This window comes from Centropristis striata, chromosome 7, assembly GCF_030273125.1.
Source record: "Centropristis striata isolate RG_2023a ecotype Rhode Island chromosome 7, C.striata_1.0, whole genome shotgun sequence".
Lineage (NCBI taxonomy): Eukaryota > Metazoa > Chordata > Actinopteri > Perciformes > Serranidae > Centropristis > Centropristis striata.
The window spans coordinates 26869532-26894508 of NC_081523.1; the positions used below are offsets into that span (position 1 = coordinate 26869532).

General features: G+C 40.9%; 1 protein-coding gene across 1 annotated transcript in view; it reads right to left on the reverse strand.

Moving 5' to 3' along the window:
• rimbp2b (RIMS binding protein 2b) overlaps positions 1 to 24977 on the reverse strand; it is a 111415-nt gene that overhangs the window by 82486 nt on the left and 3952 nt on the right. The window contains exon 5 of the mRNA XM_059338244.1: positions 9511 to 9648. Within this exon, the coding sequence (XP_059194227.1) occupies positions 9511 to 9648 (138 nt within the window). The remainder of the gene's footprint in view (positions 1 to 9510; positions 9649 to 24977) is intronic.

Genomic DNA, 24977 nt, shown 5'->3' on the forward strand with positions numbered 1-24977 from the left:
ATACTTTGGTAAGGTTTTGAATGCAGGACTTTTACTTGTAATTGAGTAATTACACAGTGAAGTACTTTTACTGAATGGTGATTTTTATTTTATTTTATGCTAGCACACCACTGCTGAATGAATACACAGAGAGCAGTGTGATGCTCCAGCCTGTGGCCATCATGACAGGCCAGACTGTAGATGAAGGCTGCTGGTGTCAGCAGGCTCGGAAACACCTGACCCTGGAGGAGACTGGAGAGGACTCGCTCGCTCTCTCTGCTCTCTCTGATAAGGCTGGGATAAACCGTATCTCGGCATCATAAGTGGACCGTTATCTGGCAAGGTAAAGGCCCAAGCATTGACTGCATACAGTGCTGTGTATGTTTGTGTGTGTGTTTGCCCTTGTCCCTGTGTGCACGCTGGCAGCAGACACCCTGTGTGTGTTAAATCGTGCCGTACATTCCTGCAGCTCCTCGCAGACCTGTTACAGCAGAGAGGCAATGGGCCTTGTTCCAACAGCAACACAGCTTTACAGTTTACATTCAAGGCTCGTATCTCAGTCAGGAAATAGGACAGGAGTGAGAACCATGTTTACTGCTGATGAATAATAACACATTTTCACTGTGAGCGGATTAGTGTTAAAACAAATATTAGATTACGGCATTTAATGAATAACTAGGGATATTTTTGGCTTTTTAATTTCTTAACCATTTTAACTGTGTGGATGCATATGGCGTACATTTCGGCAAGGATGTGTTTTTTTTCTGAATTTAAATTTTTATAAAAGTGTATAATATACTGTGGAGCTGAAATACAGAAATTATCTTGATAATAAAAATAAAGATTTTCGATCCCATGGACAATACAGCATAAAATCATGCATTCTATTATATAAGGCTTTCAATCAAGAGCCCTGACTTAAAAATTTTAGTTTTTACTATTTTTCACGATATTAAGCCATTTTCTCTTGTTTACTTAGGGCAAAAACATGCTGTTTCTTGGTTCACACGAGAGTTATTGCTGCTGTTTTAGGAAGCACTGCAGTGTTTGATGCAATCAAAAATATATCACCAAATATTACCCCCAAAAAAAAGGCACAAAATAACATAATTGTATTAACAGTATTCAACCATTTATATGTCTAAAAAAAAACAACCAAAAAAATGCAAGAGCATGAGGTCCAGGAAATAAAGTTATTTTAGTTTTATCCTGCACCTTAGACTAGAAATGGACTAGTTATGGACTAGCACCAGTTACTGGGATTTATTGAGAAAACATTTTGCTAAATGTCTTAATATTAAACTTAAAACTATCCACAACACAGTGTTTTTATAACAAGAAATGATGTGACAGAAACAACACACACATTCTCTAATGTAGATTCTCACACATGATGGACAGTGTTAGGAATGTAAGCTGTTCCCTCTTTAGAGGTATCTGGCCAACTTGGGGCTGCTACCACAGTCATAAACAAACACATTAGTATTGTGGAGAAACCTAGGCGACCCCTGTGCATCAGTAAGACAATGACTGATAACTAATCAGTCAGCTGGAGAAGCAGGAAGAGCTGCTGAGTGAATGTTGTGCAGCAGAAGCAGTGTGCGGGGATGGGTCAGCCAGCAGCATCTGAGCGTTAATAAGGGGGGTAATTGAATTAGAGGATCAGTGGAGGCCTGTAGTGTGGGCGCCACACGGCTCTAATTTCATTACAAGTGATGTAAACATGAGGTTGGCCCCCAGCGTAGGGGCCTCCAACATCATTACATGCACAAACACAAACACACACACACAAAAATACAATGCTCTCATATAAAAATAAATAACAAAAGCACAAATCTACACCTGCTTGTCTCATGTAGCATCGTGTGCCACCATGCAGAGATTTCTGCTGTGTGTTGGTGAGAGTTGTGAAGTTTCACTAATGAGGAAATAAAAGTGAATCAGGGGAAAAATCATCATTATGTGGCACATGAAAAGCAGGAACACAGCATCAGCTATTCAGGTGTCATTAAATCTTGTGCAGCGCCGAGGCTCCGTGGTTAGAACGGCTGTCTCATTGCAAGAAGTCGATTGATTTTTCAGCCCTTTCTGTGTGCTGTTTATGTTTTGCGAATATGAATAAATATGAATAATGATAAATCTGGTGACGGGTGTGTAGGAGAGAGTACGTGAGACATTAAGTTGACACCGGGGAATATTTTTAGTTCTGTTTTCTTAGAAGAACACGATGGATACCTACAATCTATGCTATCCATCCTGTGACTGTGAGTTTTTCAATCTCTGTGATGCATATTTATGATCAGCAGTCGAATGTGCCTTGGCCTGATGATTCACTTGACCATCAAACTGGCCTGTGTAGAGCTGCAGGCTCGACTGTAGGCCTTTTTCCGGTGATGAATAGTTATGAGGGCAGGAGTTAACCAAGGAGAAACTGTTCACATCCCTAATAAGTCTTTCCCCTCGCCTTCTCAGCTGGGACAATGAGACACTCCCAGAGACAGATGGGTCACATCGTCAGCTTTTCAACATGCAGGTAGACCAATCGGAGCACAGGAAGAAAACTGACGGCTATAGAGACAGAAATAGTCTTTTGCAAAGGTACAAAGCGAGTGGCATTGCCTAACTCTTTGCCAAAACATCACACATGTCATTACTTCATAGGACAGTAAATCAGAAAATCTCTTCCACTTTAAACAGCAGATCTGTTCATGCGACTGACTTCTGTCAAAATGCTCAATGTTGAAAAATGCCCAAACCTTTCTTGGACCAGTCTTTGACAGATGCGCCCGTTTTATTTTTTGACACCCTGGGGAGCCTGCCAATTTACCTCACAAGTTTACCCCTGCAGCAGAGCAGGAGGGAGACAAGGGTGAGGCAGACGTCTCCAGTAGAGAAACATCACACCTCCACAGTAATTCATGTTTTTCATAAGCAAAAGCAAGCAAAACTATGGAAATAACGTTTTTCTTCTTGCAAATGAAAAATAGAATTCATGAGCAATAAAACATGCCACTGTTCTAAAGTCCCATTGCTCAGACAGCCCAATAGTCTGAAAAATTTCCCACTGGCCTGAAATCCCATTAGTTCACTGGGAGGTTATCCAGAAAACAAAAACCCATTGCTCCTATGGGCCGCTGCTCCGAAAATACACACTCTATCCAAGTTTTCGCAGTTAATATATGAGTGCATTTGACGTACAAGTGATCAGTTTAATCTAAACCATGATATATCTCCAACCCTAACCCTACCCAAGTGTTTTTTGTGCCTAAACCTAACAAAACCTTAACCACTTTTGTTATGTAATGTTAAAGACTGGAGTCTGGAAATTAGGAAAGCCGGTAGAAATCAAGTGTGCTTTTTGGGACTATCTGGGCCATATTGTTCAAGGGTTTTTCCTCAAAATATGATGATAGACATTCAGCACTTAATTGGAAAACCTCAACAGACGCTTTGAGTGTAAATGGCAATTAATACAGCCCTACTGTTCAAAGTTACATAGCATTGATGTTATGAAAAGATTGGGTTTGGGTTGAACCTGGGCTGTTTGTGTTTTATTGCATTTTGCTTTTGCATTCTTGAGAACAGCTGCAAGAAAATCTCTTACCTCCTACAAAGTGTACAAAACTAGTTAGTTGATTGTTTGAACATTTCTGCTCTGTTGCTTTGGGTGCACTGATCAGGTCAGGATAATGCTTGAATTATGGAGCACTGTATGATATATCTGAATGTGAAAATACTTTAATTAAACTCCTGTGACTGCATTTTCCAAAACTGTAAGTACATAATTTATAGGCAGCAAGTGACTGAAGACGGAACTGCGTCTTTCTTCTGCCACTTTCCTTGATCTCAAAAACTCCTGCAGTCGCACACTTTAAAAGAGGAAAACGTTCTGTAAATGTCAACTTTTGCAGAATAACAACTAGAACTCCGTGTCTGTGAAAATCCCTCTTCAGCACAAATCTGCATGACTAAAAGAGGACAGGAAACAAAGGTAAAAGGAGGGTACAAAATCTCTAGGGCATATTAAAAAAAATAAAAAAGTTTTATCAAGATTGCTCACAGGAAAACACCCACGTTGCATAAGACGGGAAGATGTAACGGCTGCAGACAGCTGTGTACACGAGGAAGGTACCTTCACCAGAGTGCGTCTGCGGTTTGTTGATTGCATCTCCATCATAAGATAACAGAGCTGCAAGCTAATGGAGCTTGTTGAAGTGCCTCATGCTCTGTCAGGTTTTCATTACTGCTTCACTCAGTCTTATGCAAGACTGTTCAGTATTGATAATTACTGACGCTGCACCAATCTTTCAGGATCCATAATCGGCTGTTTTTCCACTTCAGGGAACTAACAACACCACCACCCCTCCAAATACCCCTGGTCCCTCCCAGCAGTGTTGTGCCTGAACGCGTTCATTGAACGATAGTTCATATTTTTGGTAAACGTGAACTGAACGTACTGTATTACTGCCTGATGAACGATACTGTGAACGCGTTCATTCTGGTGTCTGTGAACGGCACGCTCACTCTTTTTAATTTCGTTTAATAAGGTGCCAGATTTCTATAGAGCCTCCCAGGTGAAAAACACACTGTTAACAGTCCTGTAGTGCAGGGGTGCCCAACCAGTCAATCGATGCGTGTGCTTTCTTCTACTGTCTATGCCTGGCAAGTGTGAGAGCGCCAAATTGAGTAGAGGCCGAGAGCGGTATTGCAGACAGATAGAGATTTCAATCTGGCAGTGTCGCACCGCCGCATGCGTCATCAAAACAAAAAGCATGGAGGCGACAGCAGCAAGGAGGCGTCATATGATCATTTAAGCGAGTTGTATGACCAGGTCGGTGAGGATGGGAACAATCTTACATTTCTGTGCAAACTTTGCCCACCGGCTTTCAAAAAGAAAATCCGCACTTCAGTCACGTCCTCAGCAAACCTGAAACGGCACAGCGAACTGAAGCCAAGCCAAACAATTTAAAAGTGACTCAATAATGTTGAAATGTTTTACACTTTGAATGTTGCACTTTCAAGTTCAACCTTAATTCCCTACCTCAGCCTGGTTGCTACCTCAGTTTGTGTTAGTAGAATGGTCTTGAGGGTGTGTAACTTGTTTGTTTAACCTGCCTGGTGAATTTTTCCAGGATTCCAGTATTCCTATTTAGTATGTACTGATATGGAATTTGAAATGGAAAATTATTATAGCACCTTAAGGACTACTATCCTGTTTGTCTTATAATTCCTCATTAAAAAAAGACATTCAAGCAGCAAGTTTTTCCTCATGTTTTTGAGAATATACTGTAGGGAAAGCTGCAGCTGCTACTAGTGTGGACTGAATGGACAGCAACAAGTGTTAAAGCAACAATGGGGGAAGGCTGTCCCTTCAATGCTAATGTAAATCCTGGTTGGATAATGATTCAAAATTGGATATGAAGATGAAATCTGACACATAGTTTCAGCGTTGAACTAATGAAATAATTGCTGTCTGTGGTTCTATATGTGCTGAGGCAATAATTTTGAAAAATTATAGCTTGCAACATATTGGGGAAAAAAATGAACTGGTTCATTTTTTGGAGCTGTGAACTTAGTTCAAAATTTTGAATTATGAACTATGAACTGAACTAGTTCATGTAGAAAGTGAACTTTCCCAACACTGCCTCCCAGTCCATTCCCTGTTTACTGAGTGGCTGCAAAACACCCGCTTAATGACACGATAAGATGCACGGTGACTTCAAAAGCGCTCATTTCCCAGCAACTGTCACCGGTACGAGGGAAGAAGAGGTTTTTATGTGACCAGACCTCAACCAAGGATGTTCTAATTATCTAAAGGTTTCAGTCTGAATGAGGGCAACAAGTAAACACAAACTCCAGAAATCACATTCTGTGTAAAAAAAAAAAAAGCAGGCAAATGCACATTTAAATGACCTTTAAACAGAATTGTTGCATTCTTACATTACACACTTATTTAAAAAATATGGTTTTAATCACATTTGGTTTCTGTAAAAACGCTGCAGCACATGACTGAAATGGCAGGCGATCCCTGAGGAAATGTTGACAGGCTAATTATCAAGTCGCCTTGTCACAAGCAGAAGGAGAGTTTAAAAATAAAGTTCACACCACCCTCATTATGTAAACAATCACAGTCACTCGTGCTAACCTCGCACCCCTATAGACTACAGCTGGCGGACTTTAACGAGGCCACATTCTCGAGAAGGTTTGACGGCTGTGAAAGGCGTGCGAGAACATCGTGTGTTCCTGTAAGTTTGCATCCAAACCAAAAAGCAGGGAACAGAAAAAGATGACACAGACAACATCTAAGTTAGTTTTTTTATGTCATGATTACTGCCAATAATATGGATCTCTGTCTAGATCACTGGGAAATCTCAATTACTGTTCATTAACACGAGGAAAAACTGCTAACAACAAAGCTTCAGTTTACGGTTCAGCCAAAAGATGTCACCCATAACGTCGCCCTCTGTGAAAACAACAGTCTGGTGAGTGCTGAGGAGACACAGGAGAGGAAGCCAGCAGCCACACACACACACACACACACACACACACAACTCATCCCCTTTGCGCAAGCACCACACTGAGGTCTAATCGATGCAGCTCATTCATATTGAACCACAGACGTCAGGGGAAGCCGGGGGAATTACAAGCAGCCTCCGCTGTGAGATCGCAGCCTCGAGGAAGCCTGAGGAAGGCGAAGCCAGCGCCACTCTGGGAACCCGCCGTTTACTGTCCGCGGCGGTTTCAACAACATGGCTACTGGGTCTCCTCGCACCACAGGAAATGACACGGAACAGGTACAAGTGCTTTAACCAGATGGTTAATTCAAATATTATCTCAGTTGTGAGAAAATGATGCATTAAACCCCACTAGATGGGTTTCTCCACTGCTCTGTAGTAGCATCAACATATACACTGGATCATAGGAAATCCAAAATAAGAAGGCCAATCCTTCCTTTGAATACATCTTAGAGATGGGACGGGTGAAAAATAAAGGAAAGACTTGAATGAATCAGCAGAGAAAGAAAACAAATGCAGATGCTTTCATACATCATATCATACTCTATTGCTCTGTGCTGTGTATAAAATGTAAGATGGGAGTGGTCTCTGCACCCATACATAGGGCACCAGGGCTCACTGAATGGACTGATGAGTATGAACATGATGTGAATATTACACTATGGCCTACGCAGTCAGTCTGAACACCTATGACATTTTGAACAGTTATCAACTCAGAACAACTGGTGTAGTATTTCAGATGAGCAGCAGGGCTGGTTTAAAGAAGACCAGGTCAAGACCTCTTACACTGTAATAAATTATTCTGTAGTCATTTCATTTTACTTAATATATTTGATGAAATGTATTGAATATAAATGCGTCCTTGATTTTGAGGCAGTTGTTTAAGTAACTTTAATATAAAAAATGTTTGAGATAGAATCTACTTATTTTGATCACATTAAATATAATCTTTATGTGTATGTAATTCTAAATCAAGAGAATTTTGAATGAATCCAACACAATAGAATTAGTCTGTTTTTCATTGACAGGCACTTCCTTTTAAGTTGTTATTAACTCAACTTGTAACGTAGTTAGATTTAATTAATAATATTGCGTGCAATCTGTTGCCTCAATTTTATTGAGTAGCTATTGTTTATCTTTTGTAGTGTATATCCAGTATATATGCGATTTTGTGGGCAATGTGTCACAGGAATAGTTAATGGTTGTGTTTATGGTGTGAATATTTTGGATATGAGTGGTTAGTATGCTTTTGTCCCAGTAATACAAACAAGTAATTATACACTTAATGATATAATAAACTCTACAGCCAATCTCTGCACATCTCACAGAGAACCCCTGCTGTTTAAAATCACACACACATATATTGCTGTATATGTGTTTTGAACTGCATCTACATTCATTAATCAAGACTCCCAGTGTGTTTGTGTTCCTGTTTCACTACCTGCAGATTCCCATCACTCAGTGAGGGAAATAAAATCAATCAGTCAATATATACACACATTGTTGATGTCTCCCCATGAAGCCGACATGAAAACTAATCAAATCAAATACATTTCTGCCTACAGTCACCCTGATGAAGGCAGGTTAGCCAGCCGCTGACCAATGAAATTCAAAGTGTAAGGAGAAGCTCACAGATAGACCAGGAGCCTTGTAAAAAAGTTAAATACACATCAACAGCTGGATATTTGCTACGAAGATATAAGAGGACAGCAGTCGAGCAGACCCGCCTCTTGAACAAACTGTGATCACTTACTCACTCAGTCGCATACACACCCATGTGTTGGGCTGACCAAAAACTGTACTAAAGCTACATTTTCATTAAGGATCCCTGTACAAGACTGGGTGTCAAGATAACAGTAAATGCAGACGTCTCTTTAGTGTTGCATATTATTAAACTAATATATGATGAATGTAATACAGCTGTCCTGCCATAAAGGTTACTTGTATGATGCTTAGAATTTCCTTTCTGTTTTTTTACAGTGTCATGGTGTTGTTAATTTAACTACATGTTTAGCATTGAGCTCATAGTTGGACGTGGTGTTTTATAGGACCGTATTAAATCAGGAGGTGTTTCTAATATTCTGCCCCACTTATGATTATAAATAGGGATTCCAGAAAAAAAGAAACACCTCTAAATATAATGTAGCCCAGTAAAACACCACGGCAAACTACAACCTCAATAATAAACACATAATTAAATGTATTTACACATTCCGGATAATGTCAACTAAAACAGGCAAGCAAGGGTCGAGCAGAGTTGTCTTCATTTTGTGTGAAAGCAATAGCAATTAGGCTATCTTCGACTTACTTTATTTATTTATCTCAAAAGCAAACTACTCAGTTAGATAGTGATTTATTATGAAAGTAATGCAATTAAAATTTCACACAGTTTCAAGCACTTCCAGCAGCTGTAATAACCCTGTACATAGTTTCTATCAATATCCGGGAAAATCTTCTCAACAACCTCCCACACAAAACTGATCCTAATGTAGGCTGCCTGGTATCACTGACAATAAAAAAAAGTTAAAATGACCTTTAAGATGATTATTCATTGGGAAAATATGCAGGATTTTATGTCTGTATTTTATAACTTTAAATTATGCTTTTAAGTTCGCCAGCCGGTCAGTCTGCCAACATCTTCCTGTCCAGCCTTGGTGTCCTCAGACAGGCATGAGGTGAACACATAGTCAGGAGACAATGTCTCCAGACTTCCCCTGACGCTGTCAGTGGTCATGTAACACAGAGAAAACTGCCACTTTGACCCCAATTAATCCCAATAATGCCTCTAAAGGAACACAGGCAGAAAGCAGCACAGCTCATTTCAAAATTAAACCAACAACTGGAGGAGAAATAACTCATGGTTCACAAGTTCACGATCCAAAGCAGAGAGAGGAACATGAAAGCCAGAAAACTGCTCAAAGCAAATGCCTCCACAGCCGTCTTCAACTGGCCCTAATGGACCGTGCCCAGCCCAGCATCAACAAGCCTTTATCTCCACTTCACACAGAGAACTCACCAGTAGCTTCTGCTTCAGCTGCTGGTGGCTCAGGCTGTCCGGGTCAAGTCTCAGAGCTCTGCTGTTGTCGCCTAGAAGACGAAAGTTGTCCAAAGGCTGCACACCTGGGAGCTGGAGGGGCAAAACTTCATTTCTCAGCTGTGGGGGGAAACAGAAAAGAACACAATGCTAAAGTTGTATAAAGCATCTCAGTCAAAATGATATCATGAAAATAATATTTTCTTAAGAAACCAAACCTTCCCGCAAGGGTCAGTTATTATTGGGGATGGGTATTGGCACATGATACCTATCAGACATTGACAGTAATAACCCAGTACAAGTCGAATCAAAACATCTTCTGTAAAACCACACATGCATTTGATCCGTTTTGTACCCGAGAAAAACATACTGATTTTGGTTTTCTTTGCAGCCTATTACTCCACGTTTTCTTAGATTTAATGGAATGTGTGATTAGCCCAGCAGGTACAACCAATACATTCTGTGGTGAGGTGAAGTCGAGCGTAGTATATTTGACGGACTTGGCAGATCAGCGTGGAGCATATTTGTGTAAAAATCATTTGGATGGTGAGGAGTGGTGGTGGCGTATTACACTACATGCTTCCATTCACGTGATGGGTATTGAATGAAGTAGAACAAAAAGCTTTTGAAAAGTAGTGTGGTGGTTGTGGTGGAGGATTTACACTATTACATCTACTTGATAACATGGTTACTCGTTCTTCACAGATTCATGTTAAGAATACAAAATATAGCCGACAAATAAAATACATTAGTATATGAATAGATTTATATACCCAAGGAGAAAACCAAAAGCTATCACCAGTTTATAAAGTAATTGTTGTAGTTTGTAGCAGTTCAACGAGGAGGACCCAAATGCTGGACACGAGGAAAGCAAGTTCAGAGCAAAAAGGGTGTGCTCAACTAACAAACAGCTGATTCAAAAGGCAAAAAACAGGCAAGCAATAAAGCTGAAGAGGAAGACTGAGGTAATATAAAGTGCAACAGAAGAAGAACACAAAAACACACTGAAGCAAACCTGTGTAACTTGAGGAAAACAAACAAAGAATCAAAGACGATTTGACAGTGAATGGAGAAAAGCACCAAACCTAAAAACGCACTGTGGCTCCCCGGCATAGTCTAATTTGCCCTGCTAACGTTACATTTTTATAAGGTAGTCAGTCAGTTCCCCCAACCCCCTACCTCTTGTGCGTTCACACACTTACATGCACACTGAATCTACCCAGCTGTATCCACCTAGATGGTGAGGAAAATTTGGAATGCAGAACCTTTACTTGTAAGAGATTATTTATACACTGTGGTATTAGTGATTTTACTTAAGTACAATATCTGAATATTCCTTCCACCCCTGCAAATAAAGTACTTTGGTATCCATATTACTTTAAGGGCACTGTTGGTAAATGATACCCAACCCTGGTTATCAGTAAAACAATGTCTGACTGTGCAATTTTTGGCTGATGTATTCCAAATAAACCTTCACCACTGCTGGTCCCATTGGTGATGAAATCTGCTAGCACTCTTTCTAAGTGTAGGTGAGTGGCCGCTCAGAGCCAGCAGGAGGTTTGAGTGGAAAAAACAGCTAACAGCTACACAAACGCAGTACAAACAGCGTGTTCCCTCTTCATTGATCTTCACAGGTTCAGTCTGACAATAGAAAGAATAAAACTATCTACTGGACTACTTGCCCACCTGCTTCTCTGAGCACACATGGGTCACACAGTGTTCCACTAAAGTTTGCTTACAAGGAAAATAAAGTCACTGGTCAGAAACAAATGTGATAAAATAGAAAAGGGTATTTTTTTTTTATAATGGAGGAGCTGTATTTGTTCATCTGTGCATGTCACAAGACAACAACTGATTGTTTTAATGGCGACTTAATTATATTATCTTAGTCATCCAGATGCTTCAGACAGCTTTGTTTACTCACATTGAAAAATCTGCAAACAACCGAGCAACATGTTGACCTAGTGTATCAATGAAAAATAACACTTAAGCACTCATTCAACCAGATACTTACAAACCCACACAAGTATAAGATGCCAACAAGGTAAAATAACATCCTCTCTCCATGTTCAACCACTTAGCCAGCAATGCTGATAGCACTACCTAAACTGCTTGTTATTGCCAAGCTAGTGGAGCTGGCTGGAAATAATAATGCCCCCTATTAAATTATTCATGGCTCCAGTCAGGTGGAACCAGATGCTGCTTTTGTGTCATAGAGGGAGAGCTGTAACTCGACTCAAGCATGGAAGGCCATCGCTGCATGGAGGTAAAGACTCCATGGAACAAGCATGGATGCTGCTGGGCTTACAAACAAAAAACACAGGATGTCATGACACTCGCCAGGCTGTTTCCATGTGACATTTTCCTGCCAGTGTTCAGACAGAGGACGATGGTTCAGTAGGTTGGTCCAAACGGGGGACGGAGCCTGAGGTTGCGCTCGCAGTTCACCAACCCTGTGTTGGTGTCGCTGTGCCCCACCCTGACATTTGTGGCCATGGCCAGAAGATGACCTTTTTTTGTCCATGCCATGCTTTAGTGCTGAATACTAATGCTATGGTGCTGTGTGCCCGCCACTCATGGGAACAAGCAGTGCTATTTTTAACCACATGTCCCCAGCTGCACATCTCCAACCTGGGGCCAATGGGCAATTAGTGTTTGTTTCTAATGGCAGGAGGCAGTGCCATAACCTCCCTAACGCAAACAGACATCTGGACAAAGACGGTCTCTGTCCTGCCCTGTAACCCTGCCGCAAGGCATGACTCCTTAACCATGTAGCCCCCTCCCTTAACCTGAACCTCCATAGGTGCTAAGAAACTCTTCTCCCCATCATCAGCTGTCATTCACTCATTCACAAGGTGACTTTTTTACCTGCTCCTGCAATAATTCATGGCCTTGGCAGAAAAAACAAAAAAACTGAATACACAGTTGATAACCAAGTCCATTAAAAAATCTCCATTAAAAAGCCTCTTGTTCAGGCATGGAGATCCGCCATAACTAAAACCCTGAACATTCTTTACAATAATGCTGGCAGTAAAATGCAGTTTAAAACATATAGATTCCATTGCACACCACTGCTGAGGAGCAAGCTGAGCACACAGTCCCCCTCTGTATGAAGTGTAACACGGAGCCTGGAACCTACATGCATATGTTTTGGAGTTGTTTAAAGATTCAGAACTACTGGGTAGAATTGAAGAATGATATAATTAACATGATTGGGTACGAATTGAAGATGTCTTCCATCCATTGTATCCTGGCAACTGATGTGGCGATAATAATGCTGAATTGAACGGGATATTGCCGTATATGGCAAGAAAGATAATTTTGAAACATTGGATATCTAAGGCACCCACATTGGAGGGTTGGTATTGGGAGATATTGAGAAGTCTCCCATTGGAAAAACTGCCTTTCACTTTACATGATAACAGCGGGGGTATTTAATAAAATCTGGAGGCCTGTGGACTCAATGGATCCCTCTGGACTAGGTTTGGGTGCTCTGCTTTACTACATGAGATCAGGAACTCTTCAGAAATCTTTTGTCAATAAACACAGTTTATCACTGCATCTACATATGCAGGTTAAGACTCTACCATGCACAGAGAAAGCCAGATATCTACAACATTCAGAAAAACCACCAACAAGTACGTTGTGGTCTGACGAGTCCACATTTCAAATGGGTTTTGGAAACCATGGAGATGACATGTCCTCCAGGCTAAAGAGGAACCTTGTTACCAGCATAAAGTTAAAAAAGTGCATCCTTGATGGTATGGGGGTGCACCCATGACATCATGGGTAACTTGCCCATTTGTTTGGTATATTTACAAAAATATTAAGTTTATCAGTTCATACATTGCATATATTTTCTATGTACGGTTTAGGAATGAATGAATCAAATTATGGCATTATGTTTTATTCATTAATTATTTTATACAACTTCCCAACTATTAAGGAATCAGGTTTTTACAATAAATTGCTTCTGGAATAAAAAAACGAATTAATAAAATAATAAAAGAAAAATGAATAAAAAGCATCAATAAAAACAAAAATTTGTATTTTTATAGTTTTATTTTAAATGGCAGTTTTCTACTGATTACCTCAACAAATTTAAAGTGTCTTTCAGTGCAATATGTGTTTCATTATGTGTTGCTATTGCAAAGACAAAATGATAAATTTGACATTAAAAAAAACATTTGACGATAAAAAAAAAAAACCTTGTTTGTCAAAGAGGCCATCAGTATTAATTATTGACATGCTGTATTTCAGAAGGCTCCGTGGAGTTATGGCGAATATTAACATCAATTAATCCATCAATAATCTCAGAAATGCACACCACAATTTTCTGAAGCCTTAGGTGACTGAACACATGACTGAAGAGCCAGAGAAAGGTAATGTTAGATATTATTTCATGAGAATAAATTATATTTGATTAATTTTCAAAATATTTGCCTATAAATTTTCTGTTGTAATTAACTAATCAATTATTCCACTAATCATGTCACTTCTAGTTATTTATGACTACAATATTGGAAGAGGGAGCATTCACAAACATTTATTCACTCTGTGCATGATTGGCCGGCTCAGACGTGCACATAGGACTGAATGACATTTCAGAACACTGTGGGCTCATTATTTGTGATAATTGTCAGAGCCGAGGGAAAGCTTTCTGTTTTCATTTATACTAGGATGAATATTCCATGCAGACATTTCTAATTAAGCAGAATTAGACACTGTTTGTTTTTCCCAGCATACAGAAATTTCACAAAAACCCATGTTGGGCTGTAGTCCCTGACTGTCAGCAACTCTTAGATAACACAGTATATTATGATATATCTGGCTGAGCGGGTATAATGAGTCAGTTTGGGAGTCTGTATGTCATGACGCCCTCTTTAATTCATTTTAGTCAGGGCAAAGCTAATTCAATCCACCTTATTACAGCTTCTTCATGCAATTACCCAGTGCCCCTGTTCATCGATGGGGACAGGGGATTGGACAGCAGGCTTACCAAGCCTATAGAGACCTGTAACATAGGACAATGTACCATGCCCTATCATATAGTTAACAAAGATAAATCGCTGCAAAAAGAAGAAATCATTGAGCTGCAGCTCCCACTGCACAGCCCAGCTTTTTTTTCTTGTAATCTGCTGTGAAATTCCACTTGATCGGGACATTAGAATCAATTACATCCCCACATAAACACAAAGCATTAACTCTGGAGCACATTAGCATTCCATTAATCATGCTCAACATTAAAGGTGCTGTAGAAACAGCAAGTGTGCCTTGAACTGACTGGCACATTGTGTCTGTAGCACTGCCTGCCAATAACATGTTATCAAAGAGAGTGCAATTAACCTTCAACATGGTGGACAATACACAGAGTGGAGCGTGTCTCTAAAGGACATGAACATTGGACATGGTGTCCAACATCCACCTTAGACTTCACAGGACCCATCGCTTGTTGTCAACTGTAAGCTGAACAGATAAAAAAAAAAACATTACACCACTCTGTATCTCCTTTTTGGTAAGAAAGTTTGGATTAAATCAATCTCGGAACCAATCAGCTCTCTTAGCGTCTAGGGTCTGGACAATATTTCTGGGGTTCGATATCTGGTTAATGGATATGTGGGTCAATACTTCCTCTTTTTCTTTAACTACCTGTATTCAACTAAAGGTTGTTCGATTGCTAATTTTAATTTATTGGAGCTGAATTGTTAACATTAAAATCAAAACAAACATGCAAATTATTGAAATGGATTGGATGCAATTGAATGATTTCAAATAATGAATTAATTAAAGAATTAATTAATGCCTGCACTGGGCCAGTCAAAAAATTATTGCTATCGGGCCTAAGAACTTTTCCGGGGGAAGCCTGAATTTGTTTTAAAAAAGCAGCCTTCTGGTTACCTTACAAACCCATCATACAAAGTCATATCGGTGCAAAATCTACATAGAAAAGTTCTATTTTCATTCCATCTTTAAAAAACCACTATATCGGCCAACAAATTAGTAATCTGTGAATTTTCCTCTCTTAAAGCTGAATCAGTATGTGTCTCAAAAATCCCATGTCAGCCAGGCCCTACACTGAACACGATTACACTTTTGAAAGAAAAAATGAATGCAGTGTGGGCAAAACAGATGCAGGAAGCAAAACCTGTAAGCGTAAAGGCGGACAGAGGTAGAGACCGAGATTGAACCTGTGGAGATAAGCTTTTTTATTACAAAGCAAATCCTGACAAATAATCATCACGGCCTGTGGATTTTGGCAAGATCCACATACTCATCCCCAGCACCCGCCCTCGGGCGGATCGTCCACCTTTCAGTACGGATCCAACCAGGCCTCCACTTCACTGAGCTGACCGCAAACACAGACTCACTGACAGCTCAGACAGAGAGACACACACATCTAAAGAAAATATATGCTTCATATATATGCTTTAGGTTTAATGGGTATTGTTAGTCAAACCAGGCTAGTGGACCTAAATTATGCTCTCTTTTTTGGAGTCCTACCTCTTCCCCTGCACTGATTCCCACAAGGACAATCAATGCCTTGTCCATAACAATTTAGCACTGATGAAGCCACAGGATTAGCATAACCTTTGCACTACCACACCAAGGCCTGCAGCTTTAAATGCAAACATTTGTTGCAGTGAAAATGTCACAGTTGTCAGTCCTATCTGTAAACTGGAGTGGAAACAAAAACATAGCATCACCCTAACAATGAACCAGTACAACTAACTTCTCTGGGCTCATCTAATCTCATGCTGTTTACACCACATCAGTGTTGTCCATCTGACTGAGCGGACAGCCCTGATCAACTCCAGGAACAATCAATTATGAATGCAGTCAGATCCCGGAGGTGATTACCGGCTACTCTCCTCTGACCTCCAAAGAAGTCAGCAGCCAGTGCCTCGCGGTCGCCAGAGCCCGACTACAGCAGTCAGTCAAACCGCCGACATGACGACAGCTGGCACAACATATCTACTTACATTACATTTCAGCTGCAGGAGCATGGCGTAACACAAACGTGCTGTGAACATATACATGCACATATGTAATTATGTGCATTTGTGTGTGCATTTATGTGAACAAACTGTTATGCTCATGTGCAAATCACATGCATATAGATGCACGTATAGACACACATACACTGAACATGTGTGTAGAGCGGATCTAATCTAGGGGCTTATATAGCACAAAACATCTACATAAGTCTGCTCTCACATGAAAATACCCTCTGGACACACAGGAGACACATGCTTGCTCTGTCATGCACGGGACAAGTCCAACAATTGGAGCGAGTGATGTGGTTTCTGACAATGATAATGCACTTTCACTCTGCTGTCACTCTGAGGCTCCCGGAGCCATCTTTACAGAGATTTCCCAGTGAAGATGGTGTTATGTAACAGCGGCCGTGGACCCTGCTGTTCATATCACTAATGCCTCACACTGTGGCGGGGTCACGTGCTTTATCCAGGCCACATCCAGGCGCCAGCAGCAGCAGTGTTCCAGCTGTTACTACAGCCTAGCCTCAGTCACTCAGGACCATGCTGAGCCATGCTCCGCTCACACTGCTACATCCTCCACTGAGCAGCCATGTTCAGCACCTCAGCACTCCCTTTTATCTGTCTCTCTAACACCAGCAATGGAGACACGCTGCATACTACCAATACTTTACCACATCATTTACACACTACACATAATAGGAGACGCTAATGCATTCTTATGGGACTTCAACTGAGCAACCCTATCACATACTCAAGGGTAATTGTATTGTTAAGGAAACTTTAAATATATGTTGTGCCAATTCCAATTTTGTTGCCAACTTCTATCTGCATACGCATCTACACTGCCAAAAAGGTTGTTAATTGCATCACCACCCAAGGTAACACATGCTGCACACTGACTTTTAAGTGTTAACCATCTTTATATAAACAGCTTCAAACGGAATTTTCAAATTACTTGTCCACATCATTGCTATGTCTTGAACATGCTGAGCATTTGTCTAAACCGGCTTCAAAGTTTTAGAGATATATCAGGAGCGTTTCCTAAATCAATACTTCTACTGATGAATGGAGATTAAATCATCCTCATACGTAAACATATTAGTTACAGTTTTTAACATTTGGTTAATGTTGTGAAACGGTCACAGTTTGGTTAGGTTGGTTTGGTTAGGTTTCAGAAAAAAAAAAAGTACTTGGTTAGGTTTAAGAAAAGGTCAGGGTTTGAGGCAAAATAAGTAGGTTCATAAGTGTGCAACATAGTTATGTTTGTCATGTATAATTTGATGTACTTGTGCACATGACATACATATACAGAACTTAACTGATAAGATAACAGTTACAGTCGGTCAGTGTGGTTGTTTGACCTAACCCTTTTTCTACACCTGACGCTCAAAGTTAGCGACTACCAGGTGAACACAGTGGAGCTTTTAGCTGCTAGAGATGCAGATATTTCCATCAGGAGTGGGTGGAGACTAAAGTGGAGCAAAAAGGAGAGTGAATATTGAATTAAAAACTAGGCCATGGAGATAAACATATTTTAATGCATACTAATGTACTTTGGCTTTGATTACTCTGTTAAATATAGAAAGTGTGGGAGACAGCTACGTCAAGATTATGATAGAAAAATGGCTATGGGATTATGCATAAGAATATACATTAACCATTATTGGCCAATAATTTATCGGCCTGATGTATATTAAGCATCCCTCTCAGAAATATTTGAACATGAAAGGCTAAAAAAAAAAAAACCTCAATATATCAATATACCTTGTTTTACTCCGTAACATCACACTACCAGATGGCTTTAACATGGTATAAAAGCAGTGAGAGCAGACGCTTTTTAATTTAAATTCATTATCATTTTCTGTGACTGAAAACTGAACTCCCAATGCGGTAAACCGCACCCATTTGTTGCTCCCAGAGGGAGAAAATAAACATTGAGAATTTTATGCAAATATCATTTGACCCAGGGCTGCTGGATTAGAAAAAAATCTGAACAGTACACTTTCTCCCTCCTTGAACTCCCCCACCACTAACACCACCCCCTGCCTTCTCTCTCCAACTCCTTGCAGAGAAAACAAATGTAGGTTAGAAATATGAAAACCCATCCGTGCATAGTGAAGATGAAAGTCGCTTGCTGGCAGCTCAGGGATAACCAGTGAAATGATGAATGGCCGTGCCTGCTTGTCAAGGTGGACAGGAGGAGCTACAGTATGAATGGGAGTTTGTGAGTACTCTCATATCTGAGACTGACAGCCCTAATTATGGGAGCTCTTCAAATGAGTGACCTTGGTAGGAAACATCCGTACGTGTGCACACACAGAGACAAAATATTTTCACACAGTGAAAATCACAGTTCAGCCTTCTCTGTTTATTCCCACTGTCACCCTCTTCTCTCATGACTGCCACCTATAGGAACTCAGCGCAAACAGAGCTCTGTAGCTGATGACACAACATGCAGAAACATTTACACCTTTTACATATCCAGTAATGCCCTCTACATCCCACAGCTTCAATTTATAATGTACACACACACACACACACACACACACACACACACACACACCTCTTTGGTATGTGAGAAAAAACTATACAGTGTCAGCTGTTGTGTTAGCAGCATGCATTGATAACAATCTACACTGCTATACGACACTGATGGATCATCTGCACAAATGTTTGACAAAATCTGTGCAAGCAAATTGATCTGTATGCCTGCTGTCTGCCAACAAACATTCATATCCCCAATCCATTAACTTCATCTACCCTTGTGATCTCAACTTAAAACTAACATATCACCTCTGCATATAGACTCTACAGAAAGCGCCATCTGACAGGCATGGCAGTGACAACCGGAACCAACGTCAATTGCAAAAATCCACATTATTATCACGCACTGATAATAAACACACTGCTCTTGCTATGCCAACTGAAGTATTCTTTTAAACACACTGCAGCGTGTTTTCAGTTAGGGCGAGAAACTCAATATAACAATATGACAGTGAATCCTCACTGCATGCAAATGATGTGCAATGTCCTCTGGCTCTTCTCAATGCTGGATATCCTGTGCACAACAGCTCGAAACAGGTTTATCCATCTCGTGAGAAATCCTTATACGCGTAAAGGGGCTACATGTGTACGGAAGAGTGCATTTCAATGTATGTAGCCGCTAAGAGTCTAAGACACTAAGACATGTTATGATGATCTTTATCCCTCCAGCAGCAGCAGCAGCATCAGCAGCAGCATCAGCAGCAGCTCAGGGATCCTGCAGCAGAGGCAGCACAACAATCCTTCGCTCAGAAAAACACACACGGCTTGACAGCAGACAGTAGATGGTACAGTACCTTAGCAGCAGTCGATAAAGGACCGATGCGGTGGCAGGTGTTTCCTTCTGTGTTGGAAGGACGGAAAAGCAGCAGAAACCGGGACGATGGCTATGGCAGCTCTGTAGCATAAAATGGTTCATCAATGCTCGGCAGAAAGAGGCACAGCCAGGCAGCGCGGGGAGAGGGAGAGAGAGAGAGAGGGAGAGAGACAGCCAGCGAGCATCACTCAGCTCACACTACCGTGGCTGTGCAGCAGAGCACACACACACCAACACGCCCCCTTTCTCTACCTCTCTCTCTCTCCCTCTCTCTCACTTTCTCACACACACACACACACACACACACACACACACGCTTAGTCACACAGACACAGGCACGCAGGGGTGCAGAGGCAGTGCAGTGCGCAGCAGAACTGAGCAGCGCTCCCTCTCCAGGATGTCTTTCGTCTTCCTTAATCAGAATGGGTTATTCTGATTAAGTCCTATTCTCAGCAGTCACAGACAATCCTGTCAATAAAGCCTTGCAGCCACGTGCTCCATCGTACCGCCTTCCCACCTAACCGCCACAGATGATCAGCCATGTTTGTAGCTGGCAAGGTCATGTGAGGTTCTCTGGCGTCCCCCTTGGTCTTTGCTCCCAGTTTTGTTGCAGTGTTTCTCGGCTATTTCTGTTTTGTTTTGTTTTGAAGCTGATACAGGGACTCGCCTCGTCACGGGTCATTATGCCACAGAGACTACCCGGAGGCTCAGCCCTGACAAACCCTCACTCACTGAGTGGTGGGCCAGACCAATCAGCTATCACAAACATCAGCTACACCATTACCATCCAATCACAGATCAGGAAATCAAGTGCAGAAGGGTATTAAAGGGGATTATTTGGGCCATCCTGGGTTTTTTTCTCCACTACAGGGAGATGTGGAGGAGACCAGCATCGTGTGTGCAGTATGGCTGCCCTCTGTGGCGGACAGTGGTGCTGCACTCTGTTGTGGGAGAGAAAAAAAAGGGAGAGAGGAGGAGCAGGGCCCTAAACAGATATGTTTTCCTCAGCGTGGATGCCTAGCAACGACAGCGGCTCCTTACCTCTGTTTAGAGCCATCCCTCCCCCTCCAGCGGGACCCTCCTGCAATCCCAAATGAGAGCTTATAGTGCACAAAGGCTGTTTAACACTCAAGGCACCACAACATAACACACAATTGATGTCAAATGCTCCCGCCCATGTCCTCTACCTGGTGTGTAAACACTACAGGGGGAGGTGCTGAGCTCTGACACGGAGCAGGAAGCACACCTGATGTTTTCACTATAACATCAGCTGCTATCGGCAACTCCGCTGTAGATTAGATCACCTCCAGGGCCAAGACTAAATTAACTAAATCATAACACAGCAGGATTAAAAGTAGAACTGCAAGCATTACACTTCTTTGATCATAGTGACTAGGGAACTCTGTTTTTCTTTATTTATGAATTTAGAAGTCATAAATGACCTTCAGATGTCTGATTTCTTGTGTCTCCCTGAAGAAGAATGAGAAGCCTTCAGCTGTGTTTTTTTGTGAGCTGCACCTTGAGTCAACAAAGAAAGAACATTTTAATAATAATTATTAAAGACCCTGAGTCTGGATTAAGACGACGACAATGATACTTCATAAAACGTTAATCTGCAATAGAAATATGTGATGAATCAAATAAGTGCTGGCCTGGCTACCAAAATAGAGGCCAGAGAAATTCAGATTACATCACACAGAGAGGGACTGTCACTCCTTTCTCAGTTCAGGACGCCCTTACTTCTCACTATCTTTGCATAGCAAATGGTTGTTTACAGCTATATTAATGTTCTGCACCTTTAACTGTTAAGTTGCAATTTTATGTCTGAGCCAAGTGGGATCAAGGCATTTCTGGCTTTTCACAAGGGAGGACAAAGCTATGTAAGATGCATCAACTAGCTGGTGCAGCTGCTGGTCCCATGTTATTTTTTAAATAATGATTCAGAGGATGCCTGCCTACCTTAGGATGTTTAAGGGAACCAAACCTGTTCGGACAGCTGTCAGAGGATGTCAGAAGGCAGACCAGGAGCTGCAGGCCTGCCTTAACTCAGCTGGCTTAGACATGTTTGGAGGTGTGAACAACTGTTTTGACACCCCCTTTTGTGAAGGGTTCTGCAAATTAAAAAAAACACCATGAGGTGCAACAACAACAACAATACATGGAGCTAAGGTAGCTTATATATCGAGAGGCAGCAAATAATAAGGAATGAAGAACAGAAACATTTTGCAGATAAATATTGGTGCAGTCTTTAGATCTTTAGACGTAAACAAGCTGTCTTGAGACAAAAAAATATCAATAACTTCTATGATGACCAAAATAGTTAGATGCCCATACTGTTAATTTCACAATAGTTAAATAACCAAAATCTAATTTGAAATCTAGTCTCAAGATATGCATTTTTATATCAGTATGAAACCTCCTGCTGAGTTCATCCCATCCATCCCTTCCCCACTCTAAAGCAGGACAGATCAACCCAGTGGCACGGACTTGAGACGTAATGAAGGTCTTTGTATGGCAGGTCCTGTCCGCTGTTTGGCTGCAGAGTGTACTACTCTGATGCTGTCCATAACAGCCTCCACTGGGCCTCTGCACACCTCTTGTTTATACATCACAGTCTTGTTTTGAAGACTCTTGTGCTTTCAAAACAAGCAATAACAAGCAAGTGTGCTGAAATGACGCACATGCATTTCTCAATGGATTTTGGGTTTCTTAACAGGAAAAGGCTGTACGTGAGAAGAAAAAAAACACGTGAAACTGTATTTGCAGGTAGAAAATGCTTTCACTTTCATCTTATAAATTCCCTATGAGGAAATGACTGAAAATGTGGCTTTTAATCAAACTGGTCAATTTTGTGAACAGTAGCCACACTGTTTATAACCTGATGTAATATAAGACAGTAGAGTCAAGTATTAGTGTTCACAAGTACCCCGAGAAGAATTTTGTTTTTGTTAAATGCTATTGTGAACATTGTGGGATTTACTCAACACCAAAGAGAGGACACCTTTTAGTCAGCTACATGTCACAACATCCACACTAACCACGCCTTTGCGGACGTTGGCGCTCTTTATACCCATCACCAGTCCAATGCTAAAGCCAAAGGGTGCTGAAAAGGTTTCATAACAATCTGTCTGTTGTTTGCAAAAACATACAATGCCAACAGGTTTTTTTCAGAGGGTGAAAACACAGCCAACCAGAATGCAGGTTAGTATCATAATTTAGGCCCCGTTTACACGAGGACGCTTGCGGGTGAAAACGACAAAATATTTTATCGGAAGTGCCTTTCATTTAGACGGTGACGTCGTTTTTGGGGCTTAAAAACGCAAAAATCTGAAACCACCCTCCAAAGTGGAAAAGTTGAATACGCTCCGCCGTAGCGTGTCCGTCTACACTGCCAAGACGCAAAACTCTGCTCAGATCTGCTCATTTACGTCACATACATGCCCCAGTACAGGAAAGTCTTCAGCTTCAGGTTCAGCTTCAGTCTTTCCACCAAATGTACAGGATATGTAGAGATAGTATTAGTGAACAGAGAAGGATCTGTAATTACCTCTATCACATTTTGGATGCACCAATTCGTCGGAGGCGAGCCAGACGGCTTTGGATCTGGGAGATCTAGTGGATGGTGGAGAACTTTGTGGAAGGAGTAGCTGATGAAAATGCGTGGTGTGAAAACTTCTGCATGCCCAAAGATGCTCTTATCGCTTTAAGTGATGCCGCCTGGCATGCATACAATCGAATTTCACACACTTTTGCGTCACCGTATGCACGCAGATTTCCTCCCGAAAACGCTCGTCTAAACGAGGAATAAAAAGTGAAGACGCGACGCCACTTTTGCGTCTTCTGTTCAGACCGTCATCATGTAAACGTAGCCTTAGTCACCGTCGGAAATGTCAGATGTTGACTTGATATGAATTATGATAGAAAAATGTTCCAAAAGGAGGGTCTGTGGGCACTTCATGTCTAATGAAGAAGTGACTCTTCAAACTGAGATATATTAATATATCTCTAATGCTAGTCAGTGTGACTGAACAGTTCAACTCATGAGCCATCGTTGAACTTATTATTCATGTTCAACCTTTTTTTTTAATCATATATAAGGCAGTAAGGTAACAAGCTTTTTTAAGTTGAATCAGCTTAAAATGTTGTGTACTTTCTTTAATCCACCATCCACTTCCACATATCCCCAATTAGGTTGTCACAGAGTCAAGCACACAGAATAATACAAAAACACACGCCATGTCTGAAGACGGACTGACTGTTAATCTGCACATGGACACGAATATAAGCTACTCAGGCTATTTACCAACCCAGCTGCATTTCGCACATCTGGATAATAAGTATATTTCATCTGATTTCTGCGCTACTGAGGCTGGAACTGCAATTTCAAATCAGTTCTATTCTCTTAAATTGACTCTAAATTGTGACTCTTTTGTACACCAGAATGCACAACCAGTAGGCGTTTTGGCGTTATATTTTGTTGCTGTTGCTGATAGTGGGGCAGGACCAGCAAAGACAAAAAGAAAAGAATTGACCAAGAAACAAAGAAAAAGCTAAACGACACAAGTGATAGAGCAAGAGTTAACCTTAGCCGGTCATATAGCACAGAGAATCGTGGGATCAGCAAGGATTCAAAGTTGATCCTGAATTAACCCTGATCTGACTACACAGGTATGTAATGAGAGACAGAGTGACAGAGAGAGGTAATAAGAAGCATTGCACGTATGAAGTTATTTAAAAATATGTCTTTTGGAGGATTATTCAAAAGAGCCTTTTTCCTTTAAATTTTTTCCCTTATGCTTTGTCAAAAATGTAAAATCCTACATTTACTTTTCAAATGCCTGTGTTCTACACTTGACTCAGCTTTTATGTTTATGTATGGGTATCTAGAATTATAAACTAATGCAAAAAATTTAGCAAACCTGTCCAAATGCAATTAATTTGTAGACAGTGTATATTTTAAGCTGTATTTAGTAAAATGCATATTACATAATGGCATGTTGGGTAATCTCTTTATAAACAAGCAAATACCACTTACAGTAAATAAAGCATTACTGTGTCTTGTCTGTTTGGGAGCTTAAGAAATGAAAACACAA